Source organism: Aedes albopictus, chromosome 1, assembly GCF_035046485.1.
Source record: "Aedes albopictus strain Foshan chromosome 1, AalbF5, whole genome shotgun sequence".
Classification (NCBI taxonomy): Eukaryota; Metazoa; Arthropoda; class Insecta; order Diptera; family Culicidae; genus Aedes; species Aedes albopictus.
In genome coordinates, this window is record NC_085136.1 from 185726613 (window position 1) to 185746567 (window position 19955).

At 40.3% G+C, this 19955-nt stretch overlaps 1 protein-coding gene across 3 annotated transcripts in view; it reads right to left on the minus strand.

Moving 5' to 3' along the window:
- The window catches only part of LOC109405641 (phosphoinositide 3-kinase adapter protein 1), a 52085-nt gene that overhangs the window by 12992 nt on the left and 19138 nt on the right, over positions 1-19955 (minus strand). The window contains exons 1-3 of one of the 3 annotated variants that reach the window (XM_029856482.2): positions 14669-15009; positions 8134-8269; positions 5923-6524 (exon numbers count right to left, since the gene is read on the minus strand). In XM_029856482.2, coding sequence (XP_029712342.1) covers positions 5923-6524; positions 8134-8269; positions 14669-14699 — 769 coding nt within the window. In that variant the 5' untranslated portion in view covers positions 14700-15009. Of the gene's footprint in view, positions 1-5922; positions 6525-8133; positions 8270-14210; positions 14428-14668; positions 15010-19955 lie in introns of those variants that run through there. The other 2 variants (XM_029856484.2, XM_062845966.1) reach the window with 2 other exon arrangements.

Sequence of the window (19955 nt, forward strand, 5' to 3'; positions counted from 1 at the left end):
GATCATACAAGATTACCTTTGTATGGGTCCCCTCACATTGCTCAATTTATGGCAATGAGAAGGCGGACTCTCTCGCAAAGGTGGGCGCACAGGAAGGTGAGATCTATGATAGAAGAATTTCACATGATGAATTTTTCCATTTTGTTCGCCAGAGTTCTCTTCAAAGTTGGCAAAATGATTGGCGAGATGGCCAGCTGGGACGGTGGTTACATTCCATTATTCCTAATGTTTCTTTGCGAGTGTGGTGGTATGGTCTGGATGTAAGTCGCAATTTCATTCGCGTGATGTCAAGACTTATGTCCAACCATTACTCGCTAGACGCGCATTTACACAGGATTAACCTCGCGTTGAGCAATGTTTGTACTAAGTGCGGTTCCGGTTATGATGACATCGACCACGTAGTTTGGCAATGCCCGGATAATGACGCCTCCAGAGCGCTACTTTTGGATACCCTTGAGGCCCGAGGTAGACAACCCTTTGTTCTTGTGAGAGATGTGTTGGGGACCCGCGATGTCACATACATGGGATGTATTTTCGACTTTCTTCGCTCTGCTGGTATAAAAGTTTAATTTGCTTGTGTTTTCTTCTCCAGTTTTTTTTTCTCTGTTTTGTCCTCTTTGTGTTACCAAGCTGCTCCTGGCCATCCGGAAAACCAAGTCCCACAACAAGTTGGTACCAACACCACAAGGCACCGAATACGCTAGCAAGATGCGATTCACCCCCGGATGAGCAGCAGTGAAACCTTTGGCCCAATCCTTACCCTGTCCATCCCTCAAAATGTGACCTTCTAACCTCGAGCTGCCACGAGTACCCTGGCTTCCACCCATTACTAACAGATATCATTAAAAAGTTATTACTCTGTATAATGTATACTATTAAGTACAAAGAAAGATCCTCGGCTCCGTAAAGCGTTATACGCGATTGAGCCCCAAATAAACGAACTAGATATAAAAGCTGTCGGGTTTAAGTTTGTTATAGGCGTTGGGATAAGTTTTAATTTTTGGTATAACGAACTTATCACTCGCGGAACTAAACCGGTTTGTAAAGGATCGGACAAAACCGGACCGTCACTTCCATCACTTCTCCGGACCGAAATTATAAGAGAGCTTCTCCAAATTCCGCCATGTCATTTATAGTCCCCAATAAGGGGGCGGAGGTGTGGCGAGAGTGTAGAGGGGGGAGGGGCCTCTTCCACCACCCTTGGACCCACTCCTTATTCCATCCAGATATTCTTCATCTTGGTGACAGATCTGAAGATGATGATGATGACAGCCACTTACACTCTAAACAAATTATATTAATCAAGGTGTCTTGTAAATTTAAGTTAAAATTCCGATTGTGGCCACATGCAATGCCTCAACAAAACCTGACGGACACTTGTTTTCCTTTTTTTTGTAAATAAATAATCTAGTAATTGTATATAAATCAATCTGAATAAATATGTAAATAAAGCATCTAATATTGAATAGTAAATACGTAAATAAATAAATAAATAAATAAATAAATAAATAGAGAAAAAAAATATATAAATTAATAAATAGATAAATAAAGCATCTGAATAATAAACAAATCTACAATCGGAATGTATGAACAGAACAAAATAATTAAATAAATAAATGAATGAACAAATAAATAAATAAAGAGACACCTTAAACTACTAAGTGTAAAATAAACATAACTCAAACACAAACCTGTGAAGACCAACATTTATTATACACTTAGACATTTAAATAAATAATATAAATATACAATATTCAATAAAAAAAACAATAACAATAACATGCTCTGAACCAACAGCTAGCCTTTCCACCACACAAGTCATTGTTACCCAAACGGTTGGTAACATGCTCTGATATAATCTCGGTACTGAATACAAGCTCCGGTGTATTCAGCAAAGTAAAAGTTAGATAACTATGATATTCTGGAATTCTTCTCCTATATATTTTATTGTTTTCCTCGCAACTTGATGCTTGAAAATGCACAGTTATTATGAATACTGCTATTTTTGGGCAAACAATACAGTAGGGGGATTCACTTAACAGCGTAAACTGATTAAACTGATTAAACGTCGCGATCACCAAGGCAATCTTTGATTATTGCATTCGCAAAATCATGAAACATATCAAATAAGCAGAAAATCATGGCTTATACGCAGCAATTTAATCTGTTCATTGAGTACCCCTAGTAAGATTCAAGATTAGGATTTTTTGGCCCATTTTCAAGATTTGGCTCTGCTATGGATTTATGCCGTTTGAGCCTTTATTATAAGTTATTATATTATCTTTGTAAATGTTTTGAGAAAAGATAAAGAGGTTTTATGCCTTTTAGAGAATGATTTCATAAAGAGAAAAAGGAAATCATTCAAATGGGCTTTTCCCTCTTTCTAAATTGTTATTAAAAAATAAAACTAAACTAAACTACCCCTAGTATGAAGAGTAATGCTCACATCTAGTTATGCAAACTTAAGCCGGAACAAATCTCGTTTTCTACTTTTGTCACTTTGCCGTTGACTCATCAAGGGGGGGATAATAAATAATAAATGTATTCGATCAAAAATTACCCAAACATTTAGGCAAAATCGTCAACTCGTCGGATTTGTTAAGAAATTTCCTCAATGACTTTAGTTTCACTTTAAAATTTTAAAATTTACTAGCAGTACCCGGCAAACTTTGTCTACTGCCTACTGCGTTTTTGACGTTTCAAGTTTCTATCCAAGACCCAGTCCCCGGTCATAAACAGTAGGCCTGTCCAGCTTTTCAAAAATGTTCTCTGATTCTCAAGTCCACCCCATATTTTGATTGGCATCCTAAAAGAAGTAACTGGTCAAAATTTCAGCCAAATCCATTAAAATTCAGAGGTGCATCAAATCAATTTTGTGTTTTTCGACTATTTTTGAACTTCAAAAAATCATAACTACTCTAAAACATGTCAAAACTTAATTCTTTCGGCAGAAATTGAAAGCTATACTTGTCTGCTACAACTTCTCCGAACAACGTGTGCCAATAAAATTGAAGGAAACATGTGTAATTATCACATTTGTAATCAGAAAAACCTTAAAAAGTTGATTTTTTGATAGATTTCGTTCTGGAACACCCTAATATACTTAATAAGTTGGATTTTTCAAAACGGCATCATATTCTCCAATGTTTTTTGGTTATTTGCTTCTTTGACACCAATGCTGTAGGAGTTGAGCAAAAATTACTAAAATTCGTGAAAGTCAAATGTGGCCTAAAAACTAGCTTTTTGGAGGCAATCACGTTGTAGCGCGAAATTGTACTGAACGTAGTAGCTTTGCTTCCTAGTAGTTTGCCTTGGCTACCCCCTACCTCGGGTGATAACAAACAAGCGCGATGACAGGTGTTGGCTATCATATCAGTGCTGACGCGATGCCACTTTTTGCGCGCCAAAGCGTGATTGCACCCGAAAAGCTAGTTTTTAGGCCACATTTGGCTTTCACGAATTTTAGTAATTTTTGCTCAACTCCTACAGCATTGGTGCCAAAGAAGCAAATAACTAAAAAACATTGGAGAATATGATGCCGTTTTGAAAAATCCAACTTATTAAGTATATTAGGGTGTTCCAGAACAAAGTCTATCAAAAAATCCACTTTTTAAAGTTTTTCTGATTACAAATGTGATAATTACACATGTTTCCTTCAATTTTATTGGCACACGTTGTTCGAAGAAATTGTAGCAAACAAGTATAGCTTTCAATTTCTGCCGAAAGAATTAAGTTTTGACATGTTTTAGTATAGTTATGATTTTTTGAAGTTCAAAAATAGTCGAAAAACACAAAATTGATTTGATGCACCTCTGAATTTTAATGGATTTGGCTGAAATTTTGACCAGTTACTTCTTTTAGGATGCCAATCAAAATATGGGGGTGGACTTGAGAATCAGAGAACATTTTTGAAAAGCTGGACAGGCCTAATAAACAGTATGGAAGATCGATTTTCAAAAACTCTCAATTTTTCCATGTTTTTTGCCTCATAAACCTTCCTTGGGTGAAAAATAACAGAACAAAACTAAGCCCAACTAACAATTCGATTGCTGATTGGTTTTGTTTTATTTTTATTAGGTTTTTATCACAGGAATAATCAAAACTCACTGAAATGTTTTATAGTGTACTTTAAGACACCCATAAAGACAGATTTTAAGAATAAACAAAATTCTCCGATATGTAAACCTTCTGGCATTCATTATTACCACAATAAAACTGTTTAAACTTTCAACAGATGGCGATCCGTTCGATAAGTAACGAAATCTCTTGGTGGAAAAGCAGAAGCTACAACACTGCTAGGTTTATTGCGGACATCATAAAAGTAAACTTGTTTTCGTTTTATCTTCGCTAATTTTGGTCGTCGCCTTTGAAGAATGAGCTGACGTGAATGAAAAATACTTAATTTTGCTCAAATGAGCAATGAATTGATAGTTTGCCGCCGTTTCCATAACATGCTCACATAAATGAACTCTCTCAGCTGAGTTTTCTTGCGATTCGAGATAGTTTTACCACACAGTTTACACCTTGAACGATTTTCATGGAAATCCATCGCCTAGTTCACACTACCATCACCTGGTGGAAAAGTTGCACGTATCACTGTGTTGTGCAATATCATCAACAGAAGGCGCTAGTGTGAAACGTCAAACGCATAGAAAAACGATACACGCGCCTCTGGTTGTGAAAGCCACAATCATGAAAATTTGAAATGATCTTTAAAAGCGTGGTCGATGGAAATTTCGCAAGTATTACGTCTGTTTGTCTGTGGTTTTACTAAATTAACAAATTGATTAATTTCATTCCAAGATGATAATATTCACCATTTTCGAAGCGCATTGATTTTATGTTTCTGCAACCCCATTATTCACGGTAAAATTGAATGCTCATAAGCCTACCACCACAATAACTATTAAAATATTATGTACTTTGAAATGATCGCTTTCTACTTACGAATAATGTGTCTTCCTGAACTTTACGCGCCATCAAAGAAGCTTCTCTGCATCTTGAGCTGTCATAGTTTTTGTTGAAAAAAAAAAAAACAACAACAATCATCATAACCTTTTCGATAATGGTAAATTTTTCAACTAGGTTTTAAAACAGTTTTATTGCTACTCTTATTGTGGTTTGCAAAACCTCCCCGAGAGTCGGCCACTTAGCCTGAAGATGCTCTTAAAGAGGTTATTAAGAGCTTTTGATGTATAAATCAGTTTAATGCAAGTTTTATAAAATTGGTCATGAAGATCTCTTATAGAGCAGAACAAAACCTAAAATGTTACTTGGGAGACGATCAAAATCGGACCTTCCGTTCGCAAGTTATGCGTGGTCCCACGTATGCCACTGCATTTATATATATGCATTAAATAATTTATTGTGCCCCCCCCCCCCCCCCCCTCAAAATTTTCGTATTCCGGCGACCAAAATTTGCCGAGGAGGAGGGGTGACATAAGAGAAAATCGAAATTTGTATCAGCCTTACCCAGACGCGCCAACTTGGTCAATTATTGGGGGGGCAAACCCTGTTTTTATCGGTTTTTATGATTTTTTTTTTGTATGAGAAAATGAAGAAATCGTCAAATATTGGGGGGGCCAAACCATGCTTGCCCCCCCCCCCCCCCTAAGTTGGCGCCTATGGCCTTACCCATGCTTAACAAGAATGGAAAGCAGTTTTACAGCAGAATAAAATAAAATCGTTCCCAATTCCAATTCTTATTTTGCCATCAAAAAGACCAATGTAAAGCAAACCAGCGCAATCGTATATTGAGATACCTTACCACCCTCCACCCTTAACGAATTGTAATGTTGCAACTTGTTGCACACAAAACTATCAATAAAAGACCTAATGCTCCATTAGGGGCTATATTCTGTTTTGAAAAGTTTTCCTTTCCTACCGACTAAATCCAATTCAATAGCTCGAATCTGTACTTACCAGGTATATTGAACTGAATGGTGTACGGGTTTCTCCTCTTGATGTTAGTTATTTCGATTATCTCGTTAGCCTTTTCAATTTTGATCTTAATCCAATCGTCCTTTATCAGTGGCTCGTTGAGTATGGCAATAATTTTGCTTTGTCCCACTTTCACCTTTCTGGGAAACAAAGTAAATGCCTCTTGGTGTCCTGACGTCGTTGAATGGGATGCGGCCGGTGTTGGTTTCGGCGATGACACCAAGTTGGTTCCTTCCGAATTTAGCATCGGTTGCTGTCGCAAAGCGCGTCCCAGAATGTCCGTCGCGAGACCGAGTAATTCACTAACGAAGGATTGTTCGTGATCGCCCACGACACACGTACGCCATTTATTATAGACTGGGAATGTGGCCTTGTGGATTTCCCACACACGTGCTTCGGTCACATCGAGCAGCATGCCTAAGACCCGCTCCGGTTTCAGCAGCAGCTTCAAATTGGACTGCAAAAACTGGGACGACAACGAGAGCAGCGTTGGGCACACAATCACAATCTGCAGCTTTGTGTACTGGCAGCGGTGGGTTAATTGCTGGTTTATTTGATCCTCGTCGATTTTTACGTGCAGGAAGCTGTGAAATGAACGACATCAGATTATTTTTAATAACATGAAAAACCCCAGAAAAAAAATCTAACGAGTAACAATCTGTATTATTGATATGACATGGTGCAAATAAACCTGTTCAGGATTTTGTTCAAAATAGAAAAAATTAAGACAACTGTGTTACTCGTAGCTCAGACATGTGATGAAATAAGTTAAAATGACAACAATATAATTAATGATGAGTATTTAAAAGTTATAAAAACTTTAAAATTGAAATTGAATGGTTTGGTGATAGCTAACTGATGCACCACAAAGAAATTCATTTCCTAAATGTGTGCCGTGAGGCACTAGCTCTGAAAACCCCTGCAGTAGGTAGGGTCATGCGGAAAAAAAAAAAATAGCGAAGAAGCTTAGGCTCTGTCTTCCAATATAAACGAAATATGTATTATTTAGTAAAATCAATCAATTCAAATCTTGGATAACCACCAAATCTTTTATATCCTTGTCAGATAATAACTTGGGAAACTATTGAGAAGATAACTGACACTGAAGAAGACTGCATGTGGTAGTCGAAACATGCATATCTTACAAAGGATAAGCATCAAAAGGTGTAATTAAATTGTACAAAACTAAAAGGGTTTGAAAAGTCGATACCTACATGATGTTATAGATACTTCGTCAATATTAAAAATGCGTCTTATTACTCTAAGCAATGACGCAAAGTTTTCATTTTTGTCAACGGGTTTATTGTTATTTTTTAACAGAAAAGATTCTTTTTCGTAATAAAAAAAAATCTTGCAAAGTTGCATATATAAATGCAGTATACGTTCGTCTAGTCTCGGCGTTTTATAAGTGTCAGACTGTCAGAGTATGGGTTCGATTTTCGCTCCAGTCAGAGAAAACCTGGGAGAAAACCATTCGTCAATCGGAAAAATCTTCACTGGGCCACTGCACTGGGTGTTATTTGTGTTGTCCGTTGCCTCATGTATTTTTTCTAGTAATATGTTGTTGCTTCAGATGATACAGAATCCTTCAGTATACTCTAGGTCTCCAGTAAGCCTAGTGGTTAAGGCTATGGATCGCCAATCCGGAGACGGCGGGTTCGAAAATTTACTCGACTCCCTGGGCATAGTGTATCATTGTACTTGCCTCACAATAACAAATTCATGCAATGGCAGGCAAACGAAGCCCATCAACTGTGGAAGTGCTCAAAGAACACTAAGTTGAAGAGAGGCAGGCCAAGTCCCAGTGGGGACGTAGAACCACAAAAAGAGAAGAAGTATACTCTAAAATTAAATTTATGAACAACTAACTGTACAAAAACTGAACGCCAGAGATGAAAAGTGATCAACTTCACCCGTAATCACGGTAACGGAACATAAAAAATTGGATGATTGTTTAACTCTAGTAAGATGTTGGGGTCAATATGTCTCGGACAAGCACACTGGGCGTGTACTACGCCAATCCTAACATCCTAGGAGGGTTGAAGGTATTTCAATTGCCTTACGGAGCAGTTTAGTATGGCACCCTAACAGATATCTTTTTATGTATGTATTATATCTAGTAGAAAACAACAAAAAAAAAACAAACGTTTCTGTAAAAAACACTCATTTTCCATACGTCAATAATATACTCACTTAAATGGTAACCGACCACGCTGCTTTGTTATTTTGTCAAAGCACGTCTTCAAATGGTTCACCCACATGATGGCTTGCTCATTGTGGCGCGATGTGACAAACAGGATATCGTCCACAGCGTCCATGGGATTCCCACCTGGAGAAAAGGGAGAGAAAGAAAAAAAACAATCAAATTAATTATCTTGCTGCTTAGAAGTGCGACAGTAAAGGTGTTAACAGAATCTATTTATATTTGTACGTATAGAATGCAGGTACAGAAAAGTACATCAATAGTACAGTGCTAACGATTCCCTATCTGTAGTTCGACTGAGGTGCGGTTTCGTAGTTCGTCACAGTTCGTCAAATCTTGCTTTCTGCATAAATGCACCATATGGGCACAAGATCTTATCTGCTTTATGTTTATTCGGAAAAGAATGCACAGAAAAACCAACACAAGAAACTTGTTTTTCGTGGTTGGCACATGACCGGAGAAAAATTTGATCCTTTCGCTGCAGGATTCCAGTATGGAGTTCGAGTAATTATATTTCAAGAAAATTGGGTATCTGTTCTCTTATACGCATATACGCTCCCATTTTCATCCTACTAAAATGAAGCAATGATGCGCTGCTTGATTTGTTCCTTTTTTGTAACATTTGAGCAAATGTAGCAATCGGTACCCTTTCTTCGTGTGTGCCATCCTTAGATGTTGTGTTGAAAATTTTCGGCTCTTTCAGTCTTTTGAGCAGCTTAAACGATTATTGCATCGACATTCCGACGTTTTGACATAATGTCGAAGCAATCATCTTTTAGCTGTCTAATGCCGTTTTTCTTTTTTAACCTGGGTTGGAACTGGATTAGCGGAAAATGTGTAAACAAACAACGTCAAACAAACTTTAGTACAAGCGAAACCGAAGTCGGGTTGGGGTTGAAACTGTGATCTGATCCAGTTCCAACCCAGGTTGGAACTGGATAATAAAGAAAAACGGCATAAAAGACTGAAAGAGCCAAAAACTTTCCAAAAAATCAGCAATAACAGTCGAAAGCATCCACCAAACTGTAGTAAACAGATGTTCATAATTCAGGACCAACAATTGAAAAGGCCACATCAACATTGCGTAAACAAACACGGAAAAAACAGATTACCTAAAAAATACGTTAAAAGAACGCAAAAATAAGTATACCGCTTGAACTTTTTACCCATCAGTGGGTTGTTTTCTCGCTCTCCCGCTCGCATTGTTGTCAAAAACAAAGCGAGAAGCAGCTACCTAGCCGAAAATGTCCGTGCGAGAAGCCAAATTTGGGTTCTTTGTCGTTTACCCAAAAGTGGGTTTATTTCAACCCACTAGGGTACTTCGAAAGTTAACGCTAGGTAGAAAGAACTTTGCGATGGGTTGCAATTTTCTGCCGGCATCAAACGGAAACTACCCACTCAGAGCTTTAACGATGTATAGCCAAATTTGGGTTCTCGCACGGAAGAGCCGGCATGAGTGAAAAGAACCTATATTTGGGTTGATTTCTGGTTCCGTGAACACGTTTTTGTCGACTAAGGGCCTTTGGGATCCACCCACGCATCTCACCACCATTAAGGGCGGACGGGACGGTCGGGGAAATATCCGCCATTGCTCTGTTGCTACTAAGATGGTAATCTCAGATTCTACTTCATATTTTGCAACAAAAACCTATCACTGTGTATGCTCACTTGCAGTGCATATGCTGATTGTTTTTCAGCATCTTCAGTGCGATAGAACTCGAGATTACCATCTTCAAAATCGCGAGGCAAATTGTTAGAAAGAGATGCAAGATAGGAAAAATAACACGGCGTCCCGTTTCACCTTAACAGAAAGCTTGATATTTGCGCTTTCTGTTAGTGGTGGTGAGATATGTGGATGGAGTACAGAACCCCCGAAGTCGATAGAAAAAATGTTTATTTACAAAATGTTGATATGGCCTTTTCAATTGTTGGTCTTGAATTTGTTTTAATAAACTTATCGAAGTAGGCATTTCAAAGGTATTACTTAGAGTAGGCAATGAATAAGATGTTAAAATAATAAATAGTCTTGTGAGATATTCTACGAAAGTGACCAAACCTCGGTGGATTTTTATTGAACCGTTAGGCCTTCTCCTGATCCATCAAAGCACTGTACTCCCCAAGGACCCGCTCCGGATAGCCCGTCCGAATCATCAGAAGACAATCCCGTTCTGCCACTCAATCGCGATGCATCGAGAAGACCCGTCCCCGATTATCCGCCCGATTCCGGCAGCGCAAGTCCTTCCATCAATCCATCAAGGTATCGCTCATCTTGTCGTCCCGTCCTCGATTGTCCGTCTGATTTTGGCAGCGCAAGTGTTTCCGTCGGCAAACAAACATCCTAAGATGTTCAAATTACTCGAACCAGCTTCGAGGCAGATCGGTTAGCAAATGTCTAGCCTTGAAATATCGCAGACGATAATGTTACCGATGTTTACGGCACTCGGCCTATCGCCTATGCTCTTTGTGTCGTCTTATGAGCGTTTCAGTTCCTCCTCGAGAACCGGCTGCTCATTTTTTTCGCTGGCGAACCTTCGCTCCTCTATATTTTTCCAGGTGTCAGTTGCGATCCACTGTGCATAGCTCACCCAGATTGCTCTCTCCGGTGACGATGTAAAACCTTGGACAGACTGGTGGTCTGGTGATACAATTATCTTGAAATGGTTTTCATACTGATTATTGTTTTCATTCAAGATAGCATTGTAATAATTTTCTTGACAACTTGTACCATGATACGAATACCATCAGTGTGTCCCTGATATAAGCGTTCTTGATGGTGGCCCATTGGTTTTCTACGCTGTTAGAATCTGAAGTATGGTTCTCTCTTGATGAATGTTTTTTTTTCCAGCGCGGCATCTTTCAGCACACGTTAAGTTCGATCCAGGGGGAATGACACTTCCTTTGCCAACTGGAAAAAATCGTTTTTATCCATTGCTAACCGTCGTTGACCGCTTAACTGCTGCTCAGTTGGCAGTGGTTAGCGACGGTTAGGAACGGATACATGGGGATTTTACGGTTAGAAAAGGATATGTCATTCCCCTTGGTTAGATCCTAGCTATTCTTGAATAAATGGATTCCACCTATCTATTGCAGAATGAATGTAGAATAGGGTATTGGTTCCTTTACTAAGCATATGGCTCCCATTTTCATCCTACGAAAAACAAAGGATTGAAGCGTTGTTTGTTTTGTTTCATATTTTTGTATTATTTGTTAGAAGTGAGCACGCATGAAAATAAAGGTGCCATTAGACTGTTTGTCATTATGCCAAACATTTGCCATTGAAATCCGACATTTATCTAAGGTTGCTACGATTCACGTTGTATTGGTCATCTGTTGGGCTTGTTTGGTCAAATATTTGCCACGTCTAATGGGACCTTAAAAAGAACGGAATTAATCGGTGCCGTAATCGCTTGTTTTCGAATAGGATGAATATGGGAACGTGAGATTACTGATGGCACACATACCCTATATGGTTCATATATCACTAGGGTATCTGTTCCCTTCGTTGTGGTAGTACTTAATGTTGCGGTAATGGAAATTGAGCACTTTTTCGACTGAAATGTTACCAAAAGGTATTTTTAATAGATGTATTTTGTTTAAATTATGAGATTGCACCGTTTGTTTGCTTGAAATTTGCCCAAACCCCTATTTTTAAAAAATATTTATGTTTGCTGTGTTCCTATTGATGCGGTAGTGTTCCTAATGTTGCGGTATCCCATATGATTCCAATAGGACAACAATAGGAACAAATACCGCAACATTAGGAATACAATGTTCTTTCAAATAAAAACGAATAAAAAATGCTCAAAACAACCTCAAAGTGGCAATATTTCGTTGTTTTTCCGTAGATAAAGGATAGATTTTATTATTTTCAATTCAATCCATGTAAAAATTTTGATTGGGTGATACAATTGTGGTTTAAACATGAACCCAGTGCTTAACTCCTCCATGATCGGATCCCTATAGAATAAAATCAAAAATTAATTTACATCCGCTGGAAATGAGTTGCTCAAACTGCTAAGTTCCTACTTTTTTCTTCTGATATCGGTATTATGCGTAAATTTTCAGATTTCCGGTTTCGACCGTGATATTTCTATTTTTTAAATTTTTATCCTTGGTAAAATTCAAATTTAGTCTTGTCCGACGTTTCTATCGCATTTGGGACATTATTCAGGAACAATTATTGCAGATTTTTTGTCCAATACGGTTCTGTTGAACAATGAGCCCTGGGCAAAGGCACAACCTTGTGATCAGCTTGATTGCTGTCAGGTCTCGGGGCTTTAATGTATCTTTACTCTACAGAGAAAGATGCACACTCGTGTCGTGGTGCCAACAAGAACCGATACTTTTCGTGATCAAACCAAGAAGCGTTACGGTCCTTTTTTGTTGTTTTTGATATATTTGATTTCTATTTGCAGGAAGGAAGTTGATACACAATATGTTCTTCTATTTTTTGACATTATAAACCAAGCTCCCTAGCTTTGAAGACACAAGAACAAGAAGAACTAGCATAAACGGTTCACTGAAAATCAAGCACCATATCTTCAAACTTGTTCTTTTTTTGAGAATGCGCAAAGGTAAATAATGTTGGCCATTAAATTAACAACACATTCTTTTACAGCTCAACACGCAAAATCAATCTCCCACCTTTCCTCATCCTTAAGGCCACGCAAAACTTAAAAGCCGCATGGCTAAAGAGGTTGCAATGCCTGCGGTGTCGACACCGCTCAAACGTCAAATTTCGTGTGAGAGTAAGCAGGCCAGAATAAATTCGTGCAGTAGTCCATGGTGCATTCAAATGCCAGTGAAGCCAAGCATCAAGAAATCCCATAGGGCACTGCATTGTTTTGATTTTGTATGGGAGTTTGACGTTTCTTGGCCTTGTTGTTTACAAAATTTCTGTACAAGTGAAAGAGAAGGCGAGAATTTCATGCAGTGCCCTATTGCAATTTTGCATACAAATTTTCGAGACCCAAATCGGGAAAACATCCTTTTGCATATAAAACAAACCAAATGATCCATTAACAAATGCGCAACGATCCATAAAAAATATCATTTCATGGGGTCTTGTAAGCAATTTTATTGCTCTTTTCGCATAAACTATGGATCGTATTGCACTTTTGTATGGATCATTACTGCTTTTTTAGGGATTTTCAGTTCAATTCTGTGGAACATGCAAATATATGTTATGGATCGTTTCGTATTTGTTTAAGGATCGTTTTTGTGGTTTTACTGGTACAAAAAAAGTGCTGCCGTTTTGTTAATTTAACCATCAAAAGTCGGCGTCGGTGGTGTAGTGGTAAGCGTGGTTGCCTCTCACCCCAGTCGGTCGGGGTTCAATTCCCGTCGACGCCGATGGGATTTTCTGGGACATAAAATCCGTGATCACGCCTTCCCTCGGATAGGAAGTAAAGCCGTAGGTCCCGGCCCATGTGTTGATGGGTTCGATATGTAGGGTCCTCAGGTGTGGTGGTTGTCTCCCTGGGGCGTCGGAATTTAAGGCTTAGCTCCTGGACCCAGCCGACGTAAAACACAACTGGCGCCGAACGGTGCTAGTTGGCCAGAAAAAAGAAGAAGAAGAACCATCAAAACGAAGGTATTGGAATCCAATAAAATCACGTTATACTGAAAAAAAAATGAGCTCTTTCGATTAGGCTATAGGAAATAGAGGAAAATAGCCATATTTTATTCACTAAACAACCCAACTGTCACGTGAATTGAGTGTTCCCTCACACACAGCAATGAACGCTCGGTAACAGGAAAAAATCTTGCCGGAATTTTTCCGCACTGGAATTTAACTCCTCACGTAATGATTATTAAAGTACTGTTGTTAAAGGGATGAGATTACTTGAGATACTCATGAGATAACTTTGGTTTTGAAGTCCAACTTTTGAATTAGTTTGAGCTCCTTTAAAAGCAATATAACTCACGGAAACAGAAAAAATATGGCAAACCAAAAATATTTTAGGTAAATTCAAACAAATTGTCAATTTGTTCGGGTCACAAATATGAAACTTTTTGAAAAAATGTCAGAAAATAGCTTGCTTTGATCTGAAATTTCATACCTAACCTGAAGTCTTAAAAACCTCAAATGATGTTTTTTTGACAAATGAAAATGATCCTTCTGAATTTCACCCGAAATCACGGTACATATTCGAAGTCTTCACGATTCTTCCGAAAGGAATCTGAAGTAGGTACCAACACTTATTTTTGGTTTTCTCACATCCGGGTTCTATTTCAGAAGCAACACAAATTGAATTAAAAAAAAACATTTCAAGCATCACAATCGATTTCGTTTGTCATGTAACTATTCAGTCCTGAACAATTCACATTTGATAACATGTTTTCTGCGATCACTTCAAGTTTCTCACTATCAGCTCTCTGCTTAATGCTTCACTAATCAACGCATCCGGTGTATTACTTCATCGCACACACTCCATAATCCACTGCCGGTAACTTCCTAAGACACTGAGGAATCCTTAGGCAAGATGCTCCGTATTCCTAAAATTAGTTTTGTCACTCAATCACCTGCGAGATCGTGATGATCGCTCTCCATCATGCACTTCGGGCATCCGACCGACCACACGTAACAGAGGGAGCGACTAAACTATCGGATTGAGACAATACCACGCGATCGTGGCCGAGATTAGGAGAAAGAACAATAAACGTCTCTTCAACCAAGCAGGCGGCGGTGCTTCCTAACGTTGCCGCGATCGGAAGCGAAATAGAATCGTTCAATTTCCACCAACATTCGAACGATAGATTTCTTTTTACTCGACAGTTCCTGTTGCCATCAAAGTTGGCGTCGGTTGTTATAACGTGGATGTCGATGTGCTTGACTTGAACAGAGAACGGAGAAGTTGATAAAAAAAACGCAATAACAATATTCTTCTTCGCGCCTTACAAGCAAAACGATGGAGACATAAATGGCCGTTGGAGTTTATTCTTTCTTCCTGTTGTCTGTTTTGAAACGGTGCAATCAAAATCCAAAATGCTGCACGGCCCATTGATGGCAGCATTGAATAATTGATTAATCGGACGTAAGGCTTTAATTTATTCTAAGCACGCTGTCTTATGAAAGTAAGGATAATCTATTATGTGTTTCGTACTGGGCGTACATTCAAATCGTTTTACATGGAGCTCACCCTTTCGTTGTATAAATAACAGCAGACAAACAACAAGCGATATATTCAAACATCCGCAGAAGCTGGCTTGCACAAAGCAAAATCAAAAAGGGAGTTTTTTTTTCGTGTTCTTCGTCGTCGAAAACTGACAAAATGCATTATCTCTCGTAACTCGAAGGCGGGCTAATCTTATTCCATTCAGACAAATCCACATTCGGTGGCTGTCTACAATTTTCTACTTATCTCAATTGGTGACATCAAAGTAGGCAATGAACCAAACCATTATGCTTTTGTCTACCTACTTGTCCCTGGGCCTGGTATGAAATAATGATTTATGCGGTAAACTTTCCCTCGAAGGGATAGACGAATAAACGACAAATATCTAGGCCAAGAATATAACTTCTACAGGCGTTACTAGCCAAGAAACTAATAAACAGTAATAATGCGCCTCTACAGCAGGTCATTAAATAAATATAATTCGTAAATGCGCCTTAAGTGCGACTTAAATGCAGGTTTCGGCCCAATATTTATTTCATTTGTTCAGTATTACATCAAATTCAAGATAAAACTGAATCAACAAATAACTTTGCAGGGTTGTTGTCCAGCATTCTTGCAACATGCCCTGTCCATCGTATCCCTTCAATTTTCGCCACCTTCTGGTTGCTGGGTTCGCCGTAAAGTGCAGCGAGCTCGTGGTGCATCCTTCTCCGCCAAAACTTCTCCTGTTCTCAGCACGCGTCGCCCAAAAACTTCGAGTGCTTGCACGTCCTCCTCGAACATGGTTCATGTCTCCTGTCCGTAGAGGACCACCACCAGTTTTATTAGCGTTTCGTACATGGTGCATTTGGTACGTGGGTGAATCTTTTTAAACCGCAGCTTCTTCTGGATCCCGCAGTAGGCCCGACTTCCGACTTCCGCTGATGATGCGGCTTCGAATTTCACAACTCACGTTATTGGCTGCCGTTAGTAAGGATCCGAGGAAGACGAATGCCTCCACCACCTCGAAGGTATCCCCATCTATCGTAACATTACTACCCAGACGATCCAGGTCGTGTTCGGTTCCGCCTACCAGCATGTACTTTGTTTTTGAGGCATTCCCCACTAGTCCGACCTCTGCTGATTCGCGTTTCTGGCGGGTGTACAACTCAACCACCGTTCCAAATGCTTTGGCGATAATGTCCATGTCGTCCACACAAATTGATTGGATTTTGTGAAAATCGTTCCCCGGCTGTTTAGCCCGGTTCGTCGCATCACACCTTCCAGATCGATGTTGAAGAGTAGGCATGAGACTGCTCCTTGTCGCAATCCCCGGCGAGATTCAAATGAAATGGAGTTCACCCGAAACCCTTACACAGTTTTGCACACCGTCCATTGTGCTTTCAGTCTAGTCAGCTTCCCAGGAAAGCCGTTTTCGTCCATGATTTTCCAAAGCTCTATGTGGTTGAAACTGTCGTATGCCGCTTTGGAGTCGATGAACAGGTGATGCGTTGGGACCTGGTGTTCACGGCATTTCTGGAGGATTTGCCGTACGGTGAAGATCTGATCTGTTGTCGACCGGCTGTCGATGAAGCCGATAACTTCCCACGAACTCATTCGCTTTAGGTGGCAGACGACGGAAGATGATCTGGGATAGCACTTTGTAGGCGGCATTCAAATTAGTAATCGCTCTGAAGTTCTCACGTTCCAAATGGTCGCCTTTCATATGAATGGGGCAGATTACCCCTTCCTTCCACTCCCCCGGTACCTGTTCGGTTTCCCAGATCCTGACTATCAGCCGGTGCAGACAGGTGGCCAACTTTCCCAGATTTCGGCTCGCGGCACGAATCCGTTGCGGGTTGCGTTGAGCTTCTGATAGAACTTCCGTGTTTCTTGGGAACGGTACAGCAATTCCATTTCTTCGCACTCCACTTCTTCCAGGCGGCGCTTTTTCTCCCGAAAGAGGCGGGTCTGTTAATTCCGCTTCTGTTTGTAACGTTCCTCGTTCTGTCGGGTCCCTTGCTGCAGCATTACCGCCCGCACTGCGTTCTTCTCCTCTAAAACCCGATACCCGATGGAGCTCTCGGCTGCGTCGTTGATGGCTGCTTTCACTGTACTCCAGCAGTCCTCTGTTGGGCGCAGTTTGACCATCACCAGATAGTGGTCGGAGTCGATGTTGACGCCACGACAGGTCCTGACGTCGATAATGTCGGAGAAGTGCCGTCCGTCAATCAGAAAGTAGTCGATGTGAGATTCCGTCTGCTGTGGTGATCTCCAGGTGTAACGGTAAGGGGGGCTGTGTTGGAAAAAGGAGCTACGTATGTTCATGTTTTTGGAGGCGGCGAAATCAAGGAGTCGTAGGACGTTTTCGTTCGTCTGCTGGTGGGCGCTGAACTTTCCAATCGTCGGTCTGGATTCCTCCTCCTGGCCTACCTGAGCGTTTAAATCTTCATTGATGATCTTGACGTCATGGCTTGGACAGCGGTCGTACTCGCGTTCGAGCTGCGCGTAAAATTCATCCATGTCATCATCAGTGCTTCCGGAGTGTGGGCTGTGCACATCTATGATGCTGAAGTTGAAGAATCGGCTCTTGATCCTCAACCTGCACATTCTTTCGTCGATCGGCCACCAACCGACCATACGCCTCTGCATATCACCCATCATGATGAAAGTTGTTCCCAAATCACGTGTGTTGCCGCAGCTCTGGTAGATGGTATGATTACCTCTAAACGTTCGCACCATGGATCCTGTCCAACACACCTCCTGCTACGATGCCAAACCCGCGGTCCTTCAGTAGATCGGCGAGTATGCGGGTGCTCCCAATTAAGTTAAGGTGTCGGCAGTTCCCCGTACCGAGTTTCCAATCGCAAGACCTTTATGTACGCTGGGGTCGTTGGCGTTGGTCTCGGTTCGTATTATTCTATTGCTGATTTTCCGTTACAATGGATTTTACGGCTGGGTCGTAGGGCCTGACACCAACCCCCTACTTTCCGGCGAATCATAGTGCGCAATTGAGCTGTAAGTCCTTCCCTGGCACTTGCACGTTAATCAGCCACCCCTAACATAGGAATCAGACGCTGTTGTGAGCCGCTCCTCCTGGAGAACAGACGCTCAGGTTTGAAGAAGCAAACCCTCCTTTCCTGTCAGCCTACGATCAAAGTTCCCACCGTGGTTGGCTACCCGATTCGGCCCAATATACGGCCGATTAAATGCTTATCCCGTAGATTATCGAAAATGGAAACAAAAGGTAGGATTCGTGGCCATGCGTCGTCTAGGCGTTTCGGGTGTGGATTCGATTTCTGTTCCAGTCGAAGAAAACTTTTCGTCAAACGGAAAATTGTTCACTGGGCCACTGGATAATTCGTGTGTTGTCCGTTGTCTCATGTAAGTGATCGTCCAGTCTGTGTAACCTCTGGTTGAAAACGGTGAAGCATCTTTTAAAAATATGTTCAGGAAAACTCTTTAGAATTTCAAGATGGCTGCCATAATAACCGACTTTTGCACCTACTCACGATTTTATGAGCACAAATTGCATTGAAATCCAAACCAGCGCACCGGATCTTCTTATTTAAGGGGTTAAATACCTTGCGAGGATTAAAAAATCGAACTTTTTATTGCATAATCTGAAAGTATATCAGCTAGACGTACTTATTCCAAAATTCATAAAGATTGGAGCAATACTTAGAACCAAAGTTACAGCCCTTTGTAGCGCGCACCCTCTATAAGGGCAATGCTAAGCGCGAAACTTTAACCCGCCTTTGGCATCAGGGTCATTTTTTACCCAAACCGTACACTACGTCAGCGAGCTGCTGCCAACTTGATGCAAAAGGAAGGTGAACGCGATTATCTCGAAATAGTGTTTTTAAAAAGTGCCGGTGGAGTGATCACCATAGTGGTTTCGCAGCGCGGTGTTACGAGCACTAATGCAACTCTACTTGTTTAAAATACGCCCGTTTGATTTTGCCGGAAACAGTAGATTTTTGTTTACTATTTTCAACCAGAAACTCAAGTAGTGTTCTGTAATGCAACGTATACGTACACGCAAGCAGAAACCACTATATCTTAAAAACTAGTTGATCGATTTGCCAACCTTTTTTTTTCAAATTCTTCGTATTTCAAATCTTGATATACTAAACAGTTCACTTTTACACAATTATGCAATAAAAAAGTTCGATTTTCTCAAAATTTAATATGTTTCTGTGTGAAGAATTAGCCCCTATACTTAAATTCACAAATCTTTAAAAATAAAAATGGAATGATGTTTGTATGTCACGAATAGGCTCGGGAATGGGCCAACGGAACTACACCATTCTTTCAGTGTTTCATTCGTGCAGGGCTCCGACGTGTTCGTACAAAAAAATGATTGGGAAAATCGACCGGGAACACATCGCAATGAGAAAGTCTGAAATTCCATTTTACGGGGCATTTTTCTACAGAACTGCATGTCAACAAAACAAAACACAGTAGACAGGCAGAACGAAGTTTGCCGGGACAGCTAGTTTTATAATAATTAACAAATATGCGCTACTGGATTGTTTTGTTGATCCAAATATTCACATTTATGCATTTGACAATCGACAAACCAGCAAGCAAGCAATCAGCTTAGCAGCAGAAAAAAAATAACAGTAAGATATCATTTAAGCAATTTATGCTTGGCTGGTATACCTACTATGTATAACGGAATTAGTTAGTTGCCCCACCGGAAGACGGAGAGA